General features: G+C 32.5%; 2 protein-coding genes across 2 annotated transcripts in view; both read right to left on the bottom strand.

Annotated features, from left to right (window-relative positions):
* Nucleotides 1-20,908, bottom strand: part of LOC108905080 (neuropeptide CCHamide-2 receptor-like) — a 92,054-nt gene extending 71,146 nt beyond the window's left edge. Inside the window, exons 1-2 of the mRNA XM_023457380.1 lie at nucleotides 20,884-20,908; nucleotides 17,767-17,959 (exon numbers count right to left, since the gene is read on the bottom strand). Of these exons, the coding sequence (XP_023313148.1) occupies nucleotides 17,767-17,959; nucleotides 20,884-20,908 (218 nt within the window). The remainder of the gene's footprint in view (nucleotides 1-17,766; nucleotides 17,960-20,883) is intronic.
* LOC108905245 lies at nucleotides 7,205-8,639 on the bottom strand. The gene is made up of 5 exons (XM_023457392.1): nucleotides 8,236-8,639; nucleotides 7,769-8,104; nucleotides 7,617-7,716; nucleotides 7,428-7,529; nucleotides 7,205-7,369 (listed from the first exon to the last, which is right to left on the bottom strand). Exons 1-5 carry the CDS (start codon nucleotides 8,637-8,639, stop codon nucleotides 7,205-7,207), a joined length of 1,107 nt encoding a protein of 368 aa, XP_023313160.1.
* Nucleotides 20,909-22,161: the final 1,253 nt, after the last annotated feature.

Genomic DNA, 22,161 nt, shown 5'->3' with positions numbered 1-22,161 from the left:
TATTTATGTTTTATGTGTACACTGACGTTACAGAAAATTTATTGTGGACCTTGTAACATAGATGGCGCTGTTTAAACCCGTCTAATTTTGTCAGTTCCTGTTTCACACCCTCCACCACATGTAGGATCGATACTAATTCTGACAAAGTTGGTCTGAGGAGATACGTGACACTCTAAATCCTGCTTAGAGTTGATATTTTGACACAGGCACGTTCTGACCTGGTTTTTGTATGCTGGCCTTTCGCCTGTTACGGTTTGATTGTACAGCACAGCTAAGTAAATGTTTCTCTTGAAATGCCAACACCACGTTAAATGTAATATAAAAAATGTACGACAAAGTTATATTTCTTAATTTTAGAAAAATTTGTTTCCATGAATTTTTGAAATAAAAATTAGAAATTTATTATATAATTTAGCACAATGATTCCGTAAAAAATTGGAGTCGCCAAAATATCAAATACGGCTTAATTACGGCGCACCGATCTTTGGTTTCTGTTTGGAAAAGCTTCGTAGATTTTTTTCAAAGAGAATAAATATCGAATCACTTAATAACATATTCTTATTTTGTGTTCATATTAAGCATCAAATAGTATTTCAACTATGTAAAAAAAGGCTATGTAAAAAAAGGATTTCTCAAAAATGTACCAAATTTGAATATGATAATAGTTTTGAGGGTTGCTTTCGCTGTACAGTAAAAATAAAACGCTCTCTCAACGGTTATAATAAAGTATTTTATTGAGAACTAAATTGTATAGAAAAAGACGTGTTGACGAGGTGAATGTTCGTTGGAGAGTCCCTGTGTGTGGAGTCGGTCGTAGGTGTATGAGTACGCATCTGGTCGCCGGCGCCAGTCCGCCGTAGACCCTTTCTAGAACGCTAGTGCGTCCGGCGGCGTCCTGCTGGCGCTCTTGACGTAATGCTTAAAAATGGGTCACTTGCGAACATGTGTACCCACAGTTTCAAAATAGTTGGGTAATAAAATACTTTTTTTAGTTCTTTACCACGTAATAAATATTTAAAAAATAACCGTTAATTAACTATTGTTTTCGATTATTTAGTTTACACTACACTTTTTCGAGAAAAAGTTTCAAATAAAAGTTGTTAAAATTAAATTTTCTACAAAGTTGTTACTAAGAAAAATTTCGGTTTTCCCAATAGTTTTCCCATATATTTTTTTTAAATGAAGTACAGATTATGTGAAAATTAATGTTTTAGTCAATTCATTTTTAAATAACAGAAGTGAATTAGAAAAAAGAAAATTGCGGAAAATTCTTGGAAAAAATTGTATAGTTTTCCTAGGTTTGAATTATATAGGTTTTTGAGGGTGTACATGCATTGGTGGTCATAAATATTCAAACCTAGGAAAACTATATAAGATTTTTCAAGAATTTTCCGAAATTGTCTTTCTCTATTCACTTTTGTTATTTAAAAATGAAATGACCTCTAAAACATTAATTTTCACATAATCTATACTTCATTTAAAAAATATACTGGAAAATTATTGAGAAAATCGAAATTTTTCATAGGAGCCATTTGTAGGAAATTTAATTTTGAACAACTATTTGATTTTTTTTTTCGGAAAAATGCACCTTCATTGAGATATTGGCAGTTTTTTGTCAAAAAACGCGAAAAATCATATACCTATACAGGGTCAGATAGAAAGAATGGGTCAACACTAAGCTGGAGACACTAGACACTAAATAAAATATTATGTCACTGGTTTAAGAAATACAGGGTGTTCAAAGTTTAAATTTTATTCAATAATTGAGAATGTTTTGATAGAATGATTCTGAAAATTGTCAATGTTGGGTTTTTTGGTGTGAGAATTACGAATTTGAAGCTTATTTGACGTTACTCCTAGAGGGCGCCAGTTTCACCACATTATTTAGGTAAATCAAAACATATATTTATATAATTTACTTATTTTCATAAGTCTAAAAGAACGTTCAATTCTACATAAAAAATGTACTCTTGTTTAGGTCGCCCAACTTTATCATAATATTTTGGTGTCTAGTATCTCTAGCATAGTGTTGTCATTATTTCTGACTCACCCTGTGTATACGTATTGCTAGGTATTAAACAGTAATAGTTCTTAATTGAAACAATGCGATTATTATTGATGCAATGCATTAAAATACGTTTCATTAAAACTGTCTAGCAACGAACGCCTGTGAACTAACAATACTTTGTAAAGCACGAATNTATGTCTATATACTGGTTGTTGCGTATGTTAAACATATTTTCTGACCTCAAAACGAACACTTTTCTATATCATAGTGAAAAGGTTCGCTCATTTTTTCCTTATTTTCCTGGACTAATTATAAATCTGAAAATGACAGAATAAGGCTACAGGAGGGGATAGGGACGGCACGCCGTACCACGACTTGTTAGTGCCGGAGTAGGGGATGTAACTAGCTAACTAACAGCGGCCAGAATCGTATGTCGTTTACTTAATAATCATTGGATCGGCACGCCGACCTTTCATCCTGAAATGAAAAACGTGTTGATTCAAATAAACAAATATGTTGCGCTTTAAAACAAACTATAACTTGACGATTCAATTACGAATATTACATTGTTAGAACTATAGAACTGATTGAAATGAATTTGGGAGTCAGACCGATTATACATTTTTGTATAAATTTAAATGTAGTGCAATAATGCTCAATTTAATTATGTATGTACTAATTTTCTTGATACTATTGTTATAGTAGAGGCATGTTGTATTTTAATAAATATTAAATAAATTAAATAAAAAAGATACCGACAGAAATCCTCTGTGCATAGCGAGCGCCTGGCTTCTGGCCTTAGCCCGAGACCGGCTTGCCGTACCTATCCCCACTCTCACAGTTTCCGTACTAATAGCATAAGTGTATTGTTTTTTGAAAAATTCAATTATAACTTATTATGACAATTCAAGGATAGTGAGCTCAAAATATTGTATCGTCGCTCGGTAGTCTAGCTGAAAAATAGTCTTGGGAAAATACGATCAAAAAGTATTATGGACAGTGAAGTTGCAAGCCAAAATTTGTTTTTTCATGCATTGTTTTTATTTTTTTCTAAACCAGGTTCGACAGGCGGTTGTGTTATTTTGTTTTTTTCTTATGCCATATTTAACATACTCTTAGGCTAGCTTATACATTTGTTGAAAATATGGATGTTCCTATTTTTATGCAGCAAAACCTAAAATATAGAAATAAAGACATGACGTCATGACTCCCTCGAATCCGATTATTATGGATTACTACTAAATTCTCTTGTGTTCCAATAATTTTCAGCCCACATCCATTTTCCGTACAAACAAATATTGCTTGAAGCCCACGGAACATAAATTCCTTTCCAGAAAATTATTTTATCTCTCAGCCTACAGTTAAATTAATTGCAATTTGCTTACGCGGATAATCATTTCGCTAGATGTTGGCACCTCCAGATATGAATTGTTACAATGTATGTTGGTAGGGGATGATTAACTGTTATTGGTATTGTCTGAATTTTGGTGCGGATTAAATCAAAGTGGATTATGGGCCCAAAGCGCGGCAAGCCGTATAATGCGCGCTTTTCGGCGTTAGTGCATACCTTCGCGTGGCTTGCAATTTAAATTCGGTTAATACCGTCGTAATTATATTTACATAATTAACGTCGTTGCGTATAATGAATCGAATCGCGTTCCGAACCAATTGCGACAAGTATACGCTGATGTATTTTAATGTGAATTTAAATTAAATTCTCTGCAAAAAACGGTACATAGTGCGAATTGCGTAGGTACTATATTAAATATAATTTTAATGATTAGCGTTATTCCTGCACTCAGGAATTAAACAATATTGCTAAAAATAATGAATTATTAATAAATAATAAGTGATATTATGGATACGTATATTAGTCACAATAAAACGTATGACTGTACAGTGGTACAGTTAGCTACCACAAGTAAACAGGTTGCACTTTTTACCCCGCCGATTTGCGTTACGAACAAAGACGAAGTGTTCCGATGCTGCACATCGTAAGCAAATCACTGTGTTGGTGTGGTGTCACTCCATTGTATTATTTGTGAAGATGTAATCATTATAACTCACCTTGCTGCATCAGTTGTTCTTTTCTTGGTAAAAAAAAGGATTACAATGTATTACCTAGCTCACAAATTCATGATTCTAATTTTACATGATTTTTATTTACCAATGTTGTGGTTATAAGAATGATATTTTAAATTATTATAAAATTATATTTAAAATAAACCATTATTCATTTCATTAATGATCATATATTTTTTATGTAAATAGATCCTTTGATTTTGCAGTTTGTATAGAATAAAAGGCAGGTAAATATGCAAAAAATTAAGTTATTATTTTTAAGATTCCGGAAATATTTTCTTCATTATAAACTTTTGGTAAAGTATATTCCCATCTCATGAGTAGATCCATATGATGTCATGAAAAATAACTTGTAAGAAGTATTATTTTTGCATGTATATTGTTGTTTAATTCAACCCTAATTATTGTTTTTTATTGTGACACACCTACTAAGTACACTTGTGTATTTGAAATAAAATTAAAGTATTAATATTAAATAAGCACTTTCCTAAAAGGAGCTGATTTAAAATATAACTTATAATATAAATTATAACTTTTACTTATCCAAAAATCTAACAGGGCAATTTATGACAAAAATTAATTTCACTAATAGTTTCGTAATACTGGTTTCAAAAGAAAACTTTACTTTTGTGTTATATATCTAGGTTAGTTTCTTGGTCGGGTAAAAGCATTTGGTCACAAGAGCTTATTTTATAACATTTTAATTTCATTTTCACTGGAAAAATACACCAGTAATAAACTAATGTATACTGTATTTTGGAAATGATTACATTGACACACCTACCTACACTGTAAAAAAATCGGCGTGAGTGCGAGTAATAAAGATACGGACTGAAATGATTGAACCATTTTCACTCATTTTGATAATTTGACTCATTCGTGGTAATATTTGAACTAAAACTGAGTTAAGTAAACTTTCCAGATAAACTCGCATTTGGATTACTTGTACCTAAATCGGAGTACATGTCCTAATTATTGAGTGACACCACCCCATCCTATGGTTGTCGTGCGTTGTCTTTAGGCTTCTTTCGCGAATATCTGACTTATAGTTACTATTTCTATCTCTTTTGATCTTAGTTATCATATTAAATTTCTTCATTCATTCATACTGCGCATATATATAAGACTTCACTCGCGAAAAAAGCCATTTGTCTATTCCCATCGTCCCCATTAGGTCATTTCGTGGCGTGGTGTACGGCGTGTAGTGCTGTCCGTTTGACTCGATCAGATCTGGTTTAAGTTCAGTTCAAGGTCAAATGTAGGGAATCAATTGCCAACAAAGCAAATCTACATATTTATAAGTTTTTGAGGTCGCTGAATCCGAATCTGATGTCCGTTTGACTCAACCAGATCTGGGTTGAGGTCAAATATGGAGAATCAATTGAAAACAAAGTAAACTTACATATCTATACGTTTTGGGGACCGTTGAATCCGAATCTGATGTCGGTTTGAAGCGTTCAGGTATTTTAAATACTTTCTGATAGAAATAGATCAATCAACATACGAAAGATACTTCCATAAATATTTTGGTTTTAAACCTAAGTGAAAATTTTGATTGGGTTTGAGCAGAGAGGAAGGTTTCACCAAGAGATTAAAGAAGGGAGAAATTTGGGTGGCAATGAAACTATCACTGATATTGCTAGTGATACTAGTGATGACGAATATATTCCATATCACGTTGTGAAAAAGACAGGAACAATATCACAAAAAAAAGTAAATGATGTTCGAGATTTGGGCCTGGCAGAGAATGGAACAGAGTTCCCAATATCATGGCTAAAAAAATACTAAGCAAGCCGGAAAAGAGAAAGCTTTTTACTATCAGGACAGAAATAAGGAATATTTTTCTAACGATGAAGAATTTTCCTTAGGTTACTACAATGATATTGTTGGATAAATCATTTCAAACATGGATGTTATAAACCTATCGCACATTGAAATAAGAGTACCATATTTTGAGGACACGAATAACATAAAAGGCTTTACATTTGAACTTGAACTGAACTTAAACCAGATCTGATCGAGTCAAACGGATACCGGATTCGGATTTGGCGACCCCAAAAACGTATAGATACGTAGGTTTAGTTTGTTGACAATTGATTTTCTACATTTGACCTTGAACTGACCTTAAACCAGAGCTAATCGCGTCAAACGGGCACCTGATTCGAATTCAGCGACCCCAAAAACGTATAGATATATAGGTTTAGTTTGTTGACAATTGATTTTCTACATTTGACCTTGAACTGACCTTAAACCAGAGCTAATCGCGTCAAACCAACACCGGATTCCGATTCGGCGATCCCAAAAACGTGTAGATACATAGGTTTAGTTTGTTGACAATTGATTTTCTATATTTGACCTTAAACTGACCTTAAACCAGAGCTAATCGCGTCAAACGGACACCGGATTCGGCGATCCCAAAAACGTGTAGATACATAGGTTTAGTTTGTTGACAATTGATTTTCTACATTTGACCTTGAACTGACCTTAAACCAGAGCTAATCGTGTCAAACGGACACCGGATTCGGATTCAGCGACCCCAAAACCATATGGATACCATGATCTTGTCTTTCGGACCTGACACTTTTTTTTTGTGGGGCTGTGTTATTATTCTGAACTAATCAGAAATTATTACCATTAATATTCTAGTTGGCGTTTTGTATGTTTGCTACTAACTAACATCTAAAGCGGTTATTAAGTTAGCAGAACTACTTCCAATAGTTTTACAAAGGCTTTTTTTACTTTTGCTTAAATAGCTAGTCAAAGTTTTTTGTTTGTACAAGGACATGATGACAATATTTACGGATACATAAACATAAAAAAGATAGAGCTTGTATCATTTCGTGTATTCATCAGACTTGTCAGTACTTATCGGTGCAAAATGACAACATAAAGCAGCTCTTTATATTTTGATTTCTGTTAAATAAAATCCATGTGCAGAAATGTGCCCACCTCCGAGCAATAGTTTGTGAAAAATCTATTCTATTTGCCAACTCCAATCTTTCTTCGTTCAAACATCATAAGCCGTCTTTAAACAGGCCACTATGGAATAGCATAGCTTGATCAACTAAAAAGTAACATAATATTTAATAATTGTGAGCACCGTGAAATTGTAAATTATACGTTTGTAAATGTCTGCAAAGACATGTCGCCAAGACCAGCAGCTTTAAACGACAACTGTTTCTGCGATCTTCTCATCATCAAGAGCAAGTTTTTCTTGACAGCTTGGTTGTAATCGATCCAGTTTGTTTCGTTATAGATGACATCACACAACGCAGTACTCTAAAATACGTAGGTAACTAGGAAGTATTTTCTTTAATATAATTTTTACTTTTTGTACCTCAACCAATATTTCATTTGTGTACTTATAGAAGATGTATAACTGCGAAATCATCAGTGTAAATACATAAAGGGGACGCAGAATGTTGTAAATGGACTTTTCCTAAAACAAAGCCACTAATATAAGATAGTTGTTAACAGATAAATCCTCTATTATATCTATCTGTGAGATAGTTATTAAAATTATTACACTGATCAGCTGAAACAAGTAAGCGGCCATTTCAAAGGTGTTGCTAAAATATAGTACGAGTATAAAAATACTTGTAGCAGATTGCACTATTTCCATTAACCTAGAAACATATTTGATCAAGATGTTAATATTTTGACAAGGGCATTCAATACTTTGTAACCTGCTGATGTTCCTGTGCACATTTGACCACAGAAATCAACAAGCCATCATCATAACTGACGTTGCGTGACTTTCGCACCACCTCGCTGTTTTTTTCCAGGTCCCTTACGTTTTGCTGCAAAATTTTTATTTGACCCAACATGAAAATACAGATAGCGAACATTATTATTTCCCTGTACAATGTGATGTTGATTACACTCATGAAGAAGACGATGTCGTTCAGTATCATCAACCAGTGGTATTTCCGTATAATGGAAGGTAGCCAAATTTGATATATGGTTCCTTTGGTCAGGGGGCAAACGTCAGTTGGTTGGCCGAATAAAGAATACCTTAAAAATAATGAGTTTTATATACCATAAGAGTTGGAAAAAAATACATAACAGTTCTGGTCTTGGTTTCCGTCCAATTTTTCGCTTGGTTGAACCAAAACTCAACTTCACTTCAAAGCAGATCTATTTACCTTACAGAAGTCGTATACCAATAAACAGATGTTCCAAGAAGGACTATTGTAACGAAAAGACTGACCCTGTTGTTCAATTTTGCGTACTTAAAGTAGATCTTTTGCTCCACATCGGTTGTGCTTCGCAGTTTAATGTCTTCGTAGTCCAAAATATGGTCGAATACTTTCTGCATCTTGTTTGAATACTTTGACAAGACCATCATGATGATGTTGTTGGTGTACTGAATGTAGAAGCATATGAGTTCTATCACTCTACTCTTGCAGTCCCATTGTATAGGAATTGATACCATCACCAACTGTGTCATCACCACGTAGTGCCAAAAAATGAAGTAGGAATAAGCTTTGTACATAACTAAAAATGCGTTGTTGTAGCTCTTAAAGTTCCATGTTCCTATTAGAAGCATGATGTACTTCTGCAGTTTCAAATGGATCGTTTGAGACATGACTGTGGACTGTTGAAAGCTTTTACGTGTAATTTGAACTTTTATTTATATGGCAAGGCAATTTGACGTGAATATTTTATTTGCTTTACTTCAGATATCTTTAAATGCGAGTTAATTACCATGCATCTGGCTTTTTCTCAGGGATAATTGCTTTTTTATTTCTTAAACGGTGTATCAGCATGTGGAAAGTAAATTTATCTAGAACAGTGGTGGCTCGTCTAATGTGAAAAAATGTAATATTTAATGAAAGAATAATGTCATACATAATAGTTATTTACTGTATAATTGTTTTAAGTAGCATTTTATCCACGAAAGAATGTTTAATATAAAAGGCAATTAAAACACGAATGCAATACAACGTTTTGTTCATAATCACATCACATCATATTTGCGGAGTCAGAATTATTGGAATTTAATAAAAAAATATTCGCACGACTTGATATTTTTTACTAGTACTCAATGAAACTGGTTGCTATGGTACGTTGTTTATTATCAATTATTTAATAAACAGTTCTATCTGAATTTGGTAAAAATGCAAGAAAATAATTGTGTATTGTGTTGGCTGTTCCATAATTTTCCATTTATTACCAGCGAAATCCAGAGAACATTGCGAAGAAATGTTCGCCGAATTTAACTAATGGAGGGAAAACGGAGAGTAATGACAATAAATGAAGGTCATGTTATCGAATTTTTTAAATTTGAAGAAAAAATAAGCAATTTCATCTATGGTCGAAGTATTCGATGTTGAAGGCTACTATAAAGGTCTACAAAAATATAGATATTGGAAAATATAATAAGCTTACTGTTTATTTGAAGAATGAATCGAAAGAATACAAAACCAAAAAAGTTTCAGTATTGCAAAGAGCACATATTGAAGAATTTTGGGGCTTCCGATAAAGAATAATTAAGAATGTTTAAGGTAATATCTCTTTACCTTTTACATGTTGTTGGGTTACTTTGAATTATTTTGCGTTGCACTGATAATGGGGGTTTCTGGTGCCTGTCGATGCAGCGAACTGACAAATTTGAGAATTAGTGACGTACAGAACGTTGGCAGTTATCTACGTGTTTCAGTACCTGACACCAAGACGGGCATTTCAAGAAAATTTACAATTATAGAAGAAGAATTTTGCGTGAATGCGGTTGAAATATACAGAATATACATTTCTCTGCGCCCAATTCGCCTAACACAAGACAGATTATTTTTACCACACATCAATAAAAAATGTACTTCTCAGCTTGTTGGAATAAACACATTGGCGAAGGTACCCTAAATAGTTGCTTCATTCCTGAATATCGCAAATCCAGGAGCATATACTGGCCATTGTATGAGGCGCACTTCAACAACTTTATTGGCCAATAACGGTGCTGATCTTACAACCATAAAACGGCATGGTGGATGGAACAGCTCCTCTGTAGCAGAAAGTTATGTTGAGGATCCTCATCCGTAAAAAGCACCTTGCTTGTAAAATCCGTTCTTGTCCTTTTGATATCGAAACCACTGGCAAAATTCCACACGGGGCTGAAAATTATTTAATGCCTGAACCCTTGGTACATGATAGGGCGTTCCCGTAGTACGGTACTGTTAATTTTATACGCCGGCTAAGTAATACTGCAACACACAACACACGTGCACAAGATGCACAGGTTCCTCTTACATTTATGGTTAATTTTCTTAATTAATTTTCTCGACAACAGAAGTATTTAAACCATCAGCTGCTTAATAAAAGTTGCTCGTTTCCGTGCTCTCATCACCCTTTTCAAGGAATGCACTTATTTCAGAAATACCCTGTGTAATAAAGAGTTTCGTTGTTCATAATGAGGGCATTATATTATTAGTTTAAGTAACAATAATACTGAAACTTAATACTTTTATAAATTAATTAAATACTTAATTCTACTTTTGCTTTGATACCTTCACCTAATGGTGTTTAGGGTCTGATCCATTTAGGAAATAGGCAACCATCAATACCCGACTTCTTACGATTACTTAAGGACTACTAAGTATTCGTATTACCGTTCTTGCTTGTGTTGGGTGTAGCATAAACCAATCAGTGACAATTTATTAGAGCTCGTCTCTCCCGATTCCACAGTTCGGCCAACTTGATTGTCACAGTGACAAATGGAAATTAATTGAAATAGGATGCAGGTAATTCAACATAGTCAAGATAGTACGGACGGGCCATTGTTTTAGAACTCTCCTTAATAGGACCAGCCATTAGCGATTGTCCTTGAATCTGATAGCACCGCCAATTTAAGGTAATATACAACGTAGCCTTCAAACACTTAAAGACGCATCCAAATATTTTATAAAAATAGAAATCAGCTGTATATGCATAAAAAATGTCGCGTTTTGCGTAGTGACAACAGCTGATTTTTATTCTGTAGTTGTTTTTCTTAATTAGTGCCGAATAAGCATGATGGCAATCGACAAATAGCCTGTAGAACATTTCTGCACTGAAAAAAAAAGTATTTGAATCAAATGAGTAGATAGTTTTAAATGGAAATTATTTGCGGTAAATGTTATTTTATTCTATTCAAATGTATATGTATACTTTCGCCAAAGTATGTGAAATATTTGTTGTAATCTATAATTTTTCTTAGAATTTATATTGTTTGTAAATATATATAATTTAATTCAAATCTTTTATAGTTTTGATGTATGTACATATATTTAAAATTTAGCAATATTAAAGAAATTATTCAAGACAAATGTAGCATATTATAATCAAACTTATGTTTCCTTGAAATAAAATTGTAGCAGGTCACATAATGACGTAGGTGGTAAGTAGCACGATAGATGGAGCAGCTGGATCGTTCTAAAGATATAATGATGAGGACCATCAATAAGTCCCTAACCGACCTATATCTGGTTGGCTAAACATACAAACGATCCTAGCTATTGTACTAGGTTTTATGAGATTGAAACAAAATATTTTTTATTACTGAGAAATATTTATATCCAATTATATTCCTAAAATAAGTATAGACAATCATTTGACAAAAACTATTCAATTTTGTATTAAACAAACGATACATTAATATACAATACAAAACAAGTTTCCATAAAATCTATGTAGATCATAAAATTAAGAATAGAATTCGTTTAACCGTAACTATCGAATATTTATTTTAAATGCTGCCTATTTTTAAAGTAAAAAATTATATTTCTGGGTAGAAATTTAAAATATTTAAGTAAATAAATAATTTTCTTGGAAGAAGAAAATATTTTCTTGTATCAAATGTTGTATATTTGAAGCAAGAAATTTTTTTTGCGTGTAACAGGTTTACGGTAAGTAAGAACCACCTATAGTTAATGAAACAAACCATCTAAAGTTATTTGATATTAGAAATAATTATTTTAAATTGAAAACATACTGCAAAACGTTTATAATCGAATTAAATCGAGAGCAAATATTTCTCTTAATGGATGATCCTTGCTGTTTCCTACACTGAGAGAAAAATTAAAGTAACAAATATTTAGCAAATCTTTACAAACGTACTTCATAACTTTAATAATGTATCTTTCAGCATAACTTTTGGGTATTGCTCTGTTCAAAACACAAAAGCAAAGGGTCTATTTGAAAAAATGTAATGCATAAAGATTTTTTTATAATAAATAAATAAGTAGAACATAAAATTTTATAAGTATAAAGATTATGCAACAAATTAAAAATATATGTTTGCTGCTAAATGAAAAATCTTGTGAAACTAATTTAATTAATTCCAGTGAGATATGTTGTAACCATTTCACTTTTTATTTCTTACAGAAAATAGATAATGCAACAAAGTGATGTATAATAATTACTACATGTTCGTAATTGACATATCTCATTGTTATCGTATTCCATAATAATTAAATACAAATACAAAGGGCACCATGAAGTGTATAAATCATACAGGCACATATGACGCTAACTTAAAATTATGCTTACGATGTACACCATCATCAGCACCATCACCAATTGTCTTTGTTCGTGTTTACTTGTGGTAGCTATTTGTACCACTGCGCATAATAATGTATATAGTTGTGACAATAATACAACTACAATACAAGTTTCAATAATCTTATTTATTACTACAATTAGCTACATAAATGAATTTTAAATGCAAATGAAACATTTAACATGGTTTTTCTGGTTGTTGTACCTATGTACTTGTCACCGACAGTTACAAACTTGTAATGCACTTTCTTAGCCTTATCTAGGATTTTTTCCTATTTTTGTTGTTCTCGGGCTACACTCTATGGGGGCGAACCCGCTATTAGAACCCCTAGGCTCGCCCTAATGTTAATTTCAGTTATTCTTGTTGGTTTACACTTTACTAGTCACAATTGATCTAATCATTATCAGAAGTATGCATGTAGAAATTTTATTTTACTTATGGGTAATATTGAAAATACCTACGACTCTTAAAAAAATAATTACTGTGATTTAATTTTTTAGCAATTAGTTAATTGTGTTTTCTCAGTGTAGTTAAACCTTCCTAATTGATTTTATAAATACCTGATCGAATTTGCTCGAGGGCACAAGTGAATGATGATTTTAGGCTAAATTTCCAATTTGAAACGCAATTACAATCGCCATTACTTTTAATGGCGGTTTTGGATTTCCGGCGACATTTTGTTACACCGAAACTCATCAATTTAGGGGTTTTTATAGCTCAGGAGACGTTTACTTCGATCTTTATTTATTAGGACAATTTTGTGGTGGCTCGTAGTATCTCTTTTAGATGAAAATTTTCGTCGAGACCACATGTGAATATGTATGGGAATATTTTTATTTTACAAGAGCGTACAGATCCAGTAGTTCAGGAGGTCAATCCACGAAGAGTAGGAAAAAATAACTTAATTTTGCTTCTTAGTCTAGAAGAACGCGTTAAATTAATACACAGTGACGTAATAACTTGCTTTCTGCAAAAATATAAAAAATAAACGAGTCAATCCAGTACCAGATGGCGATCGACGGTTTCGTTTGATAATATAGTCTCCATCTCCACTTTCTCATAAAGCTATAGTCGTAAAGTAGGGCATAATTACTTTACGGATTTTTCTGAATTCAATCCGGCTTTTAGTGGACTATAATGCGTAGTAGGGAAAACATTGTTATAAGGAACTTCACTTGGCAGGCAGCCTTTGCGTCAATATGAGAGTGCCACTTCCGAAATAGACTTCATTCAAATACGCCCTTTTATTTTCTGAAATAAAATATATAAATTACATCATTATATCCTAACCTATTGTGAGAAAATCAAGGGTTTTCGCCATATTTGAGGTTATGTTATACCATGAGGTATTTTTTCTCCACAAAACTCGAAATGACATTTGAAAGAATTACTATTCTCCTTCAAAATCTATCTATCTATCTTCATTCGAATATATTCTTTCCTTACAGAGGAATCATTTGTGTAATTGTCAATGAACAGTATTAGGTGAAAATTCAAAACAGTTTTTGTGGTCGCTGATTACGAATCTGGCGGATCCAATATGGAGGATGGAATAAAAAAGGTTATTTTGATTTTTGTAATTCTGATTTCAGATTTGTAACCACCAACCCCGAATACCGGTCTTCACCTGATGTTACTCATTTTACGTTTGTCGACGCATAAACCAGACTAATCAATTCCAACAAACGGTTTCTCGGAGAGGAAAGAGATATTTGAACGATTCAACAAGGATTTTGAAGATGCAGTAATCAGTAGGGGAAATCACCTCGTGATGTAACATAACCTTAAATGTGGCGAAAAATACGTGTTTTTAGCACATTTAGATTAGTATTTTGTTCGGAAAATTACGTCGTGATGTAACATAACCTTAAATATGGCAAAAACGTGTTTTTCGCACTTTTGGGTTGAGATTTTGTGGGGAAAATTACGTCATTATATAACATAACCTTAAATATGGTGAAAAATAGTGTTTAGGTTAGGATATTTCGAAAACCTGACGTTATAGAGCAATTCTGAGGATGAATTCGGATTCAAACTGTCAAAAACCTTAGCGAACGTAAAGCCAGGTTTGTGATTTAAAATTTTGTCTGTGTAATTGTGGTAACATGTAACATAAAGATGGGCACAAAACTTAAGGGCACCTTCTGGAGATGAAGCGATGTCATTTCAAATCTACTTGAATATATGCAATCTTTTTTTTAATTTGTTAAGTATCTTTGATATTTACTAATTTTCTCGGTTCCAATTTTACACATATTCGGAGCTAACTAAAACGCATATTTAAAAAAAAAATCAAATTTAATTTTTTTAAAAGGCAAGGTAGTATTAAAAATTGTTCTATTGTTATGTAAATTTGTTACATACTTTCCTTAAACTTGAGAATATAGAAAAATTTAAAATTAAGGAGACAAAAGATAAAAATGGATAAAATGCAACAAATAAGCAACTTCAGACAATAATATCCACAAATATGTAGAGTCGCGAATATGTCCCGTTTATAAAAAAGTTACCAAGAACGACACAGCCAACTACCCGCCCATAGCTATAAGTAACTTCTCTAAAATCCTAGAAATAATCTAACACAATCGACTTTATATTCATATTGAAAAACATACCAACATGGAATTTATTGCTGAAGCTTTGGATGCAGGAATTCAGATTGATGTTGTGTATCCTGATTTTTGTAAAGTTTTCGATCGGCCTGATCATAATTTATTAACATTTAAATTGGAGTCAGATGCTCTGTTATCTCTGTTTAAATATTATTTTAGTAATATATACCAATTTGTGCAGTATCGTGGCTTTCAATCATGTAAACATCATTCAGGAGTTTCGCAAGGATCAATCCTGGGGCCACTGTTGTTTGCTATTTTTATTAATGACTTAATTGAATGCCTACTGCAACTATTTACCCTATGCGGGTTGTTGTTAGAAGTTGAATCTTCTACCGATTGTACTAGATACAAGATAATTTTGACGCACACAGTTATATAAGACTATGTATTTCAGTCGATGCAAAATTAACCTAGATTTTGAATATAAAATTGGTGAATCTTTTCTAAATAGAGTTTCGCCATTTACTGACTTTGGTGTTACATTGATACTAGATTTAACTTGACGAGCATATTAGTTTAGTAACCAAATCTGCTTTTATAAATTTTAGTTTTATTTTGCGTAAATTTAAGGACTTTCAGAATGTAAAGGTGCTAAATATATTGTATGCAGCATTTGTGTGATGCAAACTCGAATATGCATGGGTTGTTTGGAGTCCCATTTATAATGTTCATAATATTCAATTAGAGAAAGTACAACCGATATTTTTAAAGACTATTCATTTTATTACTTATGGATTTACTGCTTTCTTTAATCTTAACAGTCTCTGCCGTAGACGAATTACGTTGTCAATTATATTCCTTTTTAAAATTATAAATAATACCTTAAATGCAGACTCATTGGTTTCAAAGATTTTATATCATGTTCATAGACTTAATTCTAGATTTCACTCTGCTTTACAATTACCCACACCTCGTACAAATTTACTAATAGCATCTTCCCTATATCAAATGATTTCCAATTATCAAAAGTATGAAGATCGACGATATATTTTTTCATTTTGTAACATAAAAAAATTGTTTGTCTAGCAAATGTTATCATTATCTTGTATGTGTTAGTTAGCTTATTTGTTTATTTGTCTGTTATTGTTTGTATTGTAAGTTCTTTTGTCTGGATTTTATATTTCCATTGCTCTATTTTGTGTAGTACTTATATCTTTATATTTAATGTTAGTTGTCTTTTTTTAATTTAGTTAAGGTTTTGTTTTACCATATCCTGTAATTGACATTTTGTTTCGTTAGATATTGTAACTTCTAAATAAATGAATGAGTGAATGAATGAATGAATGAATGAATGAATGAATGAATGAATGAATGAATGAATGAATGAATGAATGAATGAATGAATGAATGAATGAATTATTGAATGAATGATGTAATAAGTGTTAAGGAAATGTTAAAAAACAAATATTTTTGCTACTGTTGCGTCTTTAGTTAACTATCAAACTCCTGGTAACTGTCCCCTTGCCCCCCCCCCAAGCGGAGCACATGTTAGCTAGTTGTTAATGATTTTTTTCTAACAGATAATAAATATTAAAGTAGCAAACTCTACTTTTTAAACAAATATATTTGATAAAACTACTCTAAAGACGTTACTCTCGATTCTCTTCAATGTAGATACGAAGAACAGAAACAAAAATAAAAATAGGATGCCTCAGAGTGCATTTCTATATTTCTTATTCAATAATAATTTATCGGGAAAACTTTTATATAGACCTGCATGCACTACATATCCACGTCATGCTTTCCGAAGAAAGAAAGGAAAGTAAAAAGAATAAAATTTTAGTCTCCCATCAGTGTCTGGGTGTATTGATCCGAATCATTTTCTCCAAAAGTGTATTCTGAAAGGATCTTATTACTCTCCTTAATGATTTATCTATTTTTAAGAACAGCACTCTTTTATAGCTCATTTTATAGAACTCCATTTTTAATTGCCTCTAGTATTTCATCATCTCTGCGTCTGAAAGGTACCGGGGATTGATTGGTGAAAATTTTATAATCCTTTTTCGTTATTGCGATTATCCTTCAATTTTTTATAACTTAAAGCGTATCAAATCCGCTCCTTAATTTAAATCCTCGAAATTCTCAAATTTATTATTCTCAGTTCTCTGTCGGAATCCCTTTAAGAAAAAATATTTAAAAGCTTCGTAGTTAAGGGAATGGAAATTTACCTAATTTTCCACTACGATTACTCGAAGAGAATACTACAAAGGAAAAACCTAAGGCGTAAAAGAAAATCTAATTGTATTATCCACCAGTTTAATTTTTCATATCTTTTACGATTATTTTTTTCCAGGTTTCCAAAAAATTTACCTCACTTCTGAATGAGAAATCCTTAAAAAAATACAATTCCAGTAAAGAAAAATAAAATTTAATCGTAATGGAGTCAGAGCTCTCAACTTTATGGACAAAGAACTTTTCTCAATATTTCAAGTCGATATTACAGATACCTAGTTCAAATCAATCTAATTTAAATCTTAACTACTGTAGTGATTTATCACACTGAAATAACTGTTACTGTTGTTACTTACGTGTTTGGAACATTCCTCATAGCTCTATGTCGAAGAAAAATGATAACTAGTGTTCCATTTCCCAAAACCCCTACAATGAAGATGATGAAGAATAGCACAGGAACTATGTAAGTCTCTGGTCTCTGTTCGTAGGGCGTATAGGAGTTCTCAGGGTCCACAGTTGAAGCTATGGGGTAGTCCAGGTCGGTGTTATCTGAAAAAAAAGGAATAATCGGATAAATATATATTCCGGTATCTTAAACTCGAAAAAATATTTCCTCTATTGAAAATGTAGATTAATTTTTCCTATTTACTAGATATTGGTGGAGTAATTCAATGCTACTTGGGGTATGTACCCATAAAGTAGTTGTTTCGCGCAATATCAACCGTTAGAAGACTTGTCTGAGAGGTTATAGTTTGCATATTCAGATTTCTGGTATCGACAAAACATTCTTTGACTCATTTTAACGAGATTTTTTTAAGAAACTATTATGTAATTTATTAAAATTATATAATTTTTTAAAATTAATTAAATAATGAGTGCAAAAATAAATCACTCATAAATGATTAATTAGGATATACAGTTTTGAAGTTGAAATTAATTCACTTCGCTGGGCCTCCTCCTGTCCTGTCTGAGACCAGCCAGCTGAGACCCACCGCCGCCGGCTAAGACCTATTCTTCTGACTGTAACAAAAGCCGGGACGCGCAGTCAATTATTTATTAGTTCTCGGAATGATGGGTCAAAAAGTAAGATATTTCAGTCCACACAAATTATCGGAGGAATAGTTTTCAAGTAGTAGGTCGCCAAGACAGTCCTTCGGAGAAAATTGCCAATATTTTAACAAGTTCACTTAGACTGTCGAGGCCATGTGTTAAGCGTCTGGGAGGCGCCGCGAAGAACCCCATCTTTTTAATAACGCGCGAAACCGCGAGAAAGAGCGTAGAGATTCCACATTAGAATTAAATTATATTGTAAAATTGATAGTAATTCGAAAAGAGAGTATACCTAAGCAGCTGGGTTTTTTTGACGGATTTTTCCTAGCTATAAGAGCAGATTAAATGAGATCGACTAATCCGTCCCGTAATTGCTACGCGGAGTCATAGGGGAAGGCTAGGGTTACTAGTAAGTCATATAATTATTCTTATATAAATGTAAGTCAAGTCAATTAGATAATTATTAACCTAATTATTAAGGCATGCCGATATTCAGGGTTCTCGCCAATAAGATGAGACCCGAAACTTCTGGACCCAAGAAATGGGCGTGGTCAAAGCGAATTGTGGAATTCAGGAAGGATCTCGAAAAAGTCAATTCGTCCTTAGGTTTCACATTGAGCAGACTAATTATTAACTTTAGAGTCTCTTGCTAATTAATTAATTTTGATAGTTTTTCTAAATTTTGTATGAAGCGCGCATTCCCTGAATCTCGGTACGCTGTCGCGTTTGAATCAATTAATTAATAATGTCGTCGAGCCGTTGCGTTGTTATTTTGTTTGTTTGTTTTGTTTATTGTTAATAAAACCCTTCCTGGAAGTTTTGTGTTTCCTTTTGTTTTTCCAACTTCAGTGCTACCCTGTATAGCCAGCCACTGGATTACATTCCACGTAAGCAATGAAAGAGTAAGTGTCTGAAATGCATTTTCTGAACATACAACATTTCTAAGTTTCCACGTGTTAATTAAAGTATAACGATAACTAAATAAACTCCCTTTCGAGAATAAAATAGTAACTCTTTCGAGAATTAAATAGTAACTCTTTCGATAATTAAATAGTAACTCTTTCGAGAATGAAATAGATAATTAATTAAAGGTATATAACGAGCCCCTATCAAATATAATCACATATAAGTAAAATGATCAAAATGCCCAATATGAAAATGTACTCAATAATTTCACTCAAAGACTCTGAACCTTTATTGCTTTCACTCACAAAGAATTTTTTATAATGTAAATATGGAATCAATAACCAAATTAGTATCAGTAGTATAGTGGGAATTATGGACAAATAGTAGTTAAAAAATATAAGTTTTCTAAATTTCAACGTTTCGTTCCTTTATTGCGACATCTTCAGGATTCTTAGATAGAATGAACAAGGCATGTTACACAAAATTTAAAAAAATATTATCTACTAATATTAAAAGAAATTGATATCAAACAAGGCGATAAAATGCGTAAAATTAGTAGTAACAATGATTGTAAAAAATAATAATTTCAACATAGGGAGAAATACTATTTAAATACATCAAAACTCCAAAATAACCAGTACAGCCGAAATTCTGGAGTTCTTCAATGTCTCTCAGTATCTCCGCCACTGGCTTGCTTCATTGTATACAAATTCAGTGAAATTTTACTCTTACTCAGTTAAATCACCAGCTCAAGTTTCATAAATCTACGTCTAACATCTTCTAACTTTAAAGATATGTTATACTTTTCGAAAATTATAGCATCAAATGTATCAAACAGAAATAAGGCTACAAAACCAACTGAAAACACGAAATAAACCGTCCAATAAAGCTTTCCAAACTCTCGATATGAATGGAAAACGGATTATCATACTTCAAATACCTTTCATATAAGCGTCTTGAGAGACAGCGCAAATCAAAGTAATCTCGACGAAGCCTTGTCACTCCTCAATATGCAGATGTGCAATTTTATACGGCATCACAGGAATTTTCGCGCTGTTACCGCGTCTTTGACTTGCCTCGCGCTATGATGAATGCGAAGCGTGCGGCTGGTACAAGCAAATGCAATTCTGCATCTGCATATTTCAACGGACTAGTTCTGTTTGGAGAATGAGCATTTTTGAGATTCGATACCTAACCGTAAGTATAAATAACATAATGTACACTGTATAAAATCGGCGTGAGTGGAAGCAATGAAGGTTCAGATTTGAGTGAAATTATTGAGTACATTTTCACTCAAAATTGGGCATTTTGATGATTTTACTCATTTGTGATTATAATTAAACTAAAACTGAGTACTTTCACTTAAATATAGATACCCGTTAAATAAATTCTTCTCGTAAACTCGTATTTGGTGCATTTGTGCCTAAATCAGAATAAATGTCCTGATTACTGATTGAGTTTAAATGTATATTAATTTCGAGTAACTTGAATGACGTCGTGAAGATGGCACCACTTACATATTGCCTCTGTAATCTCGACCATAGTTGATAGTGGTCCGTTAGATGCTTAGATCAGGAAAATTAGTGAAAAAAAAAGAGAAATTCCTATCCGCGATATTATTGTAAAATTGTCTAAAGGAACATAATTACATATTATAAGACATCTCTCATCTCGTGAATCAAATAATTTTAATAGCTAACTTTTCTATTTAAACAAATAAGTGAGGAAAACAGTTTTTTCACTTTGCAGGGAAAACCATCAATTTTAGCGAAAAGTGACTCTCAGACAACTTCTAGGAAATAAAATTATCTACAAAATGAGACTCGTTAAATTAAAATTGGTTAATAAACAAAAAAGTTATTGCAAAACAACAAAAAAGAGCCCATTTTTTATTTTGTTTAGAACTATCGCATTTATTGTTAAAATTTTATAAAACCTATGACAAGTTGAGGGCTTCATCATACTTTAAAAGTGTGCCAAAAGTGGGTGCTGTAGGTGCAATAGTTTTCGCATAATTCAATTTGTTTATAACGGAGGCTACAAAAGTTATGAAACTGTACTGTAGGGTTAAATTTCAACTAAACATGATTCTGAAAGCGTCATTGTAATCTTAAAGACGTAATTAAGTGACCTATTAAAAAATATCACCGTTTTTGACACTAACATTCTCAAATTGTGCATTAAAAAAACGTGCGTTTTTCGCTTATATACAATTTGAATAAAATTGTTGCTATTTATGCTACCTCACCGAAAATAGATGCAATGGATAGCTGGCAAAAAAATACAAATTATAAAAAAGCACCCTCCCTCTACGACCAACAGGAGTCAAGATAAGATTTTTTATTTAAATTGTAGTGCAATTATTTAAAAACATTAACTCTTGAATTTTTCGCAAAATAAAGTTTACGACGTAAACTACGGTTTTTCTTGAATTGCATTGAAAAATGTGGAAAATTAACGACTCACGAGCCCTTTAAAGAGAAGGTACTTGCTAAGTAAAATATCCGGCGTGGTGGTGGGGGAAGCTCGTCCAAGCGAGTCGCGCGCGCGAGAAAAGTGAAATCCAAAGTTCAAATTGATGTGCGCTGTAAAATTTTGCAATATCTCGGCTTCTATTCATCGTATAAACTTTTTTTTTTTAACTGGGGTAACTCGACAAAAAAATAACAATGGGCATACTTACGAGTTCGTAAGATAGCTCTGCACCCCAGAAAAAATGCATCCTTTATACTTAATTTTTTTTTAATTTACAAAAATGACACAAAAATTATTGTTAAACGAAATATTAATTAAAA

This window comes from Anoplophora glabripennis, unplaced genomic scaffold, assembly GCF_000390285.2.
Source record: "Anoplophora glabripennis isolate ALB-LARVAE unplaced genomic scaffold, Agla_2.0 scaffold15, whole genome shotgun sequence".
Classification (NCBI taxonomy): domain Eukaryota; kingdom Metazoa; phylum Arthropoda; class Insecta; order Coleoptera; family Cerambycidae; genus Anoplophora; species Anoplophora glabripennis.
The sequence above is the reverse complement of the archived record's forward strand: the minus strand, read 5'-3'. Positions and strand labels throughout refer to the sequence as shown.

What these genes read in the sequence shown, in the direction of transcription:
- LOC108905245 (XM_023457392.1), bottom strand. Translation starts at nt 8,639, where the DNA reads ATGCTTCTAATAGGAACATGGAACTTTAAGAGCTACAACAACGCATTT. An exon ending in ACTTGTTTCAGCTGATCAGT is followed by an intron (nt 7,530 to 7,616) that starts GTAATAATTTTA and finishes GCTTTGTTTTAG; the next exon opens with GAAAAGTCCATTTACAACAT. An exon ending in CAAATGAAATATTGGTTGAG is followed by an intron (nt 7,370 to 7,427) that starts GTACAAAAAGTA and finishes TACGTATTTTAG; the next exon opens with AGTACTGCGTTGTGTGATGT.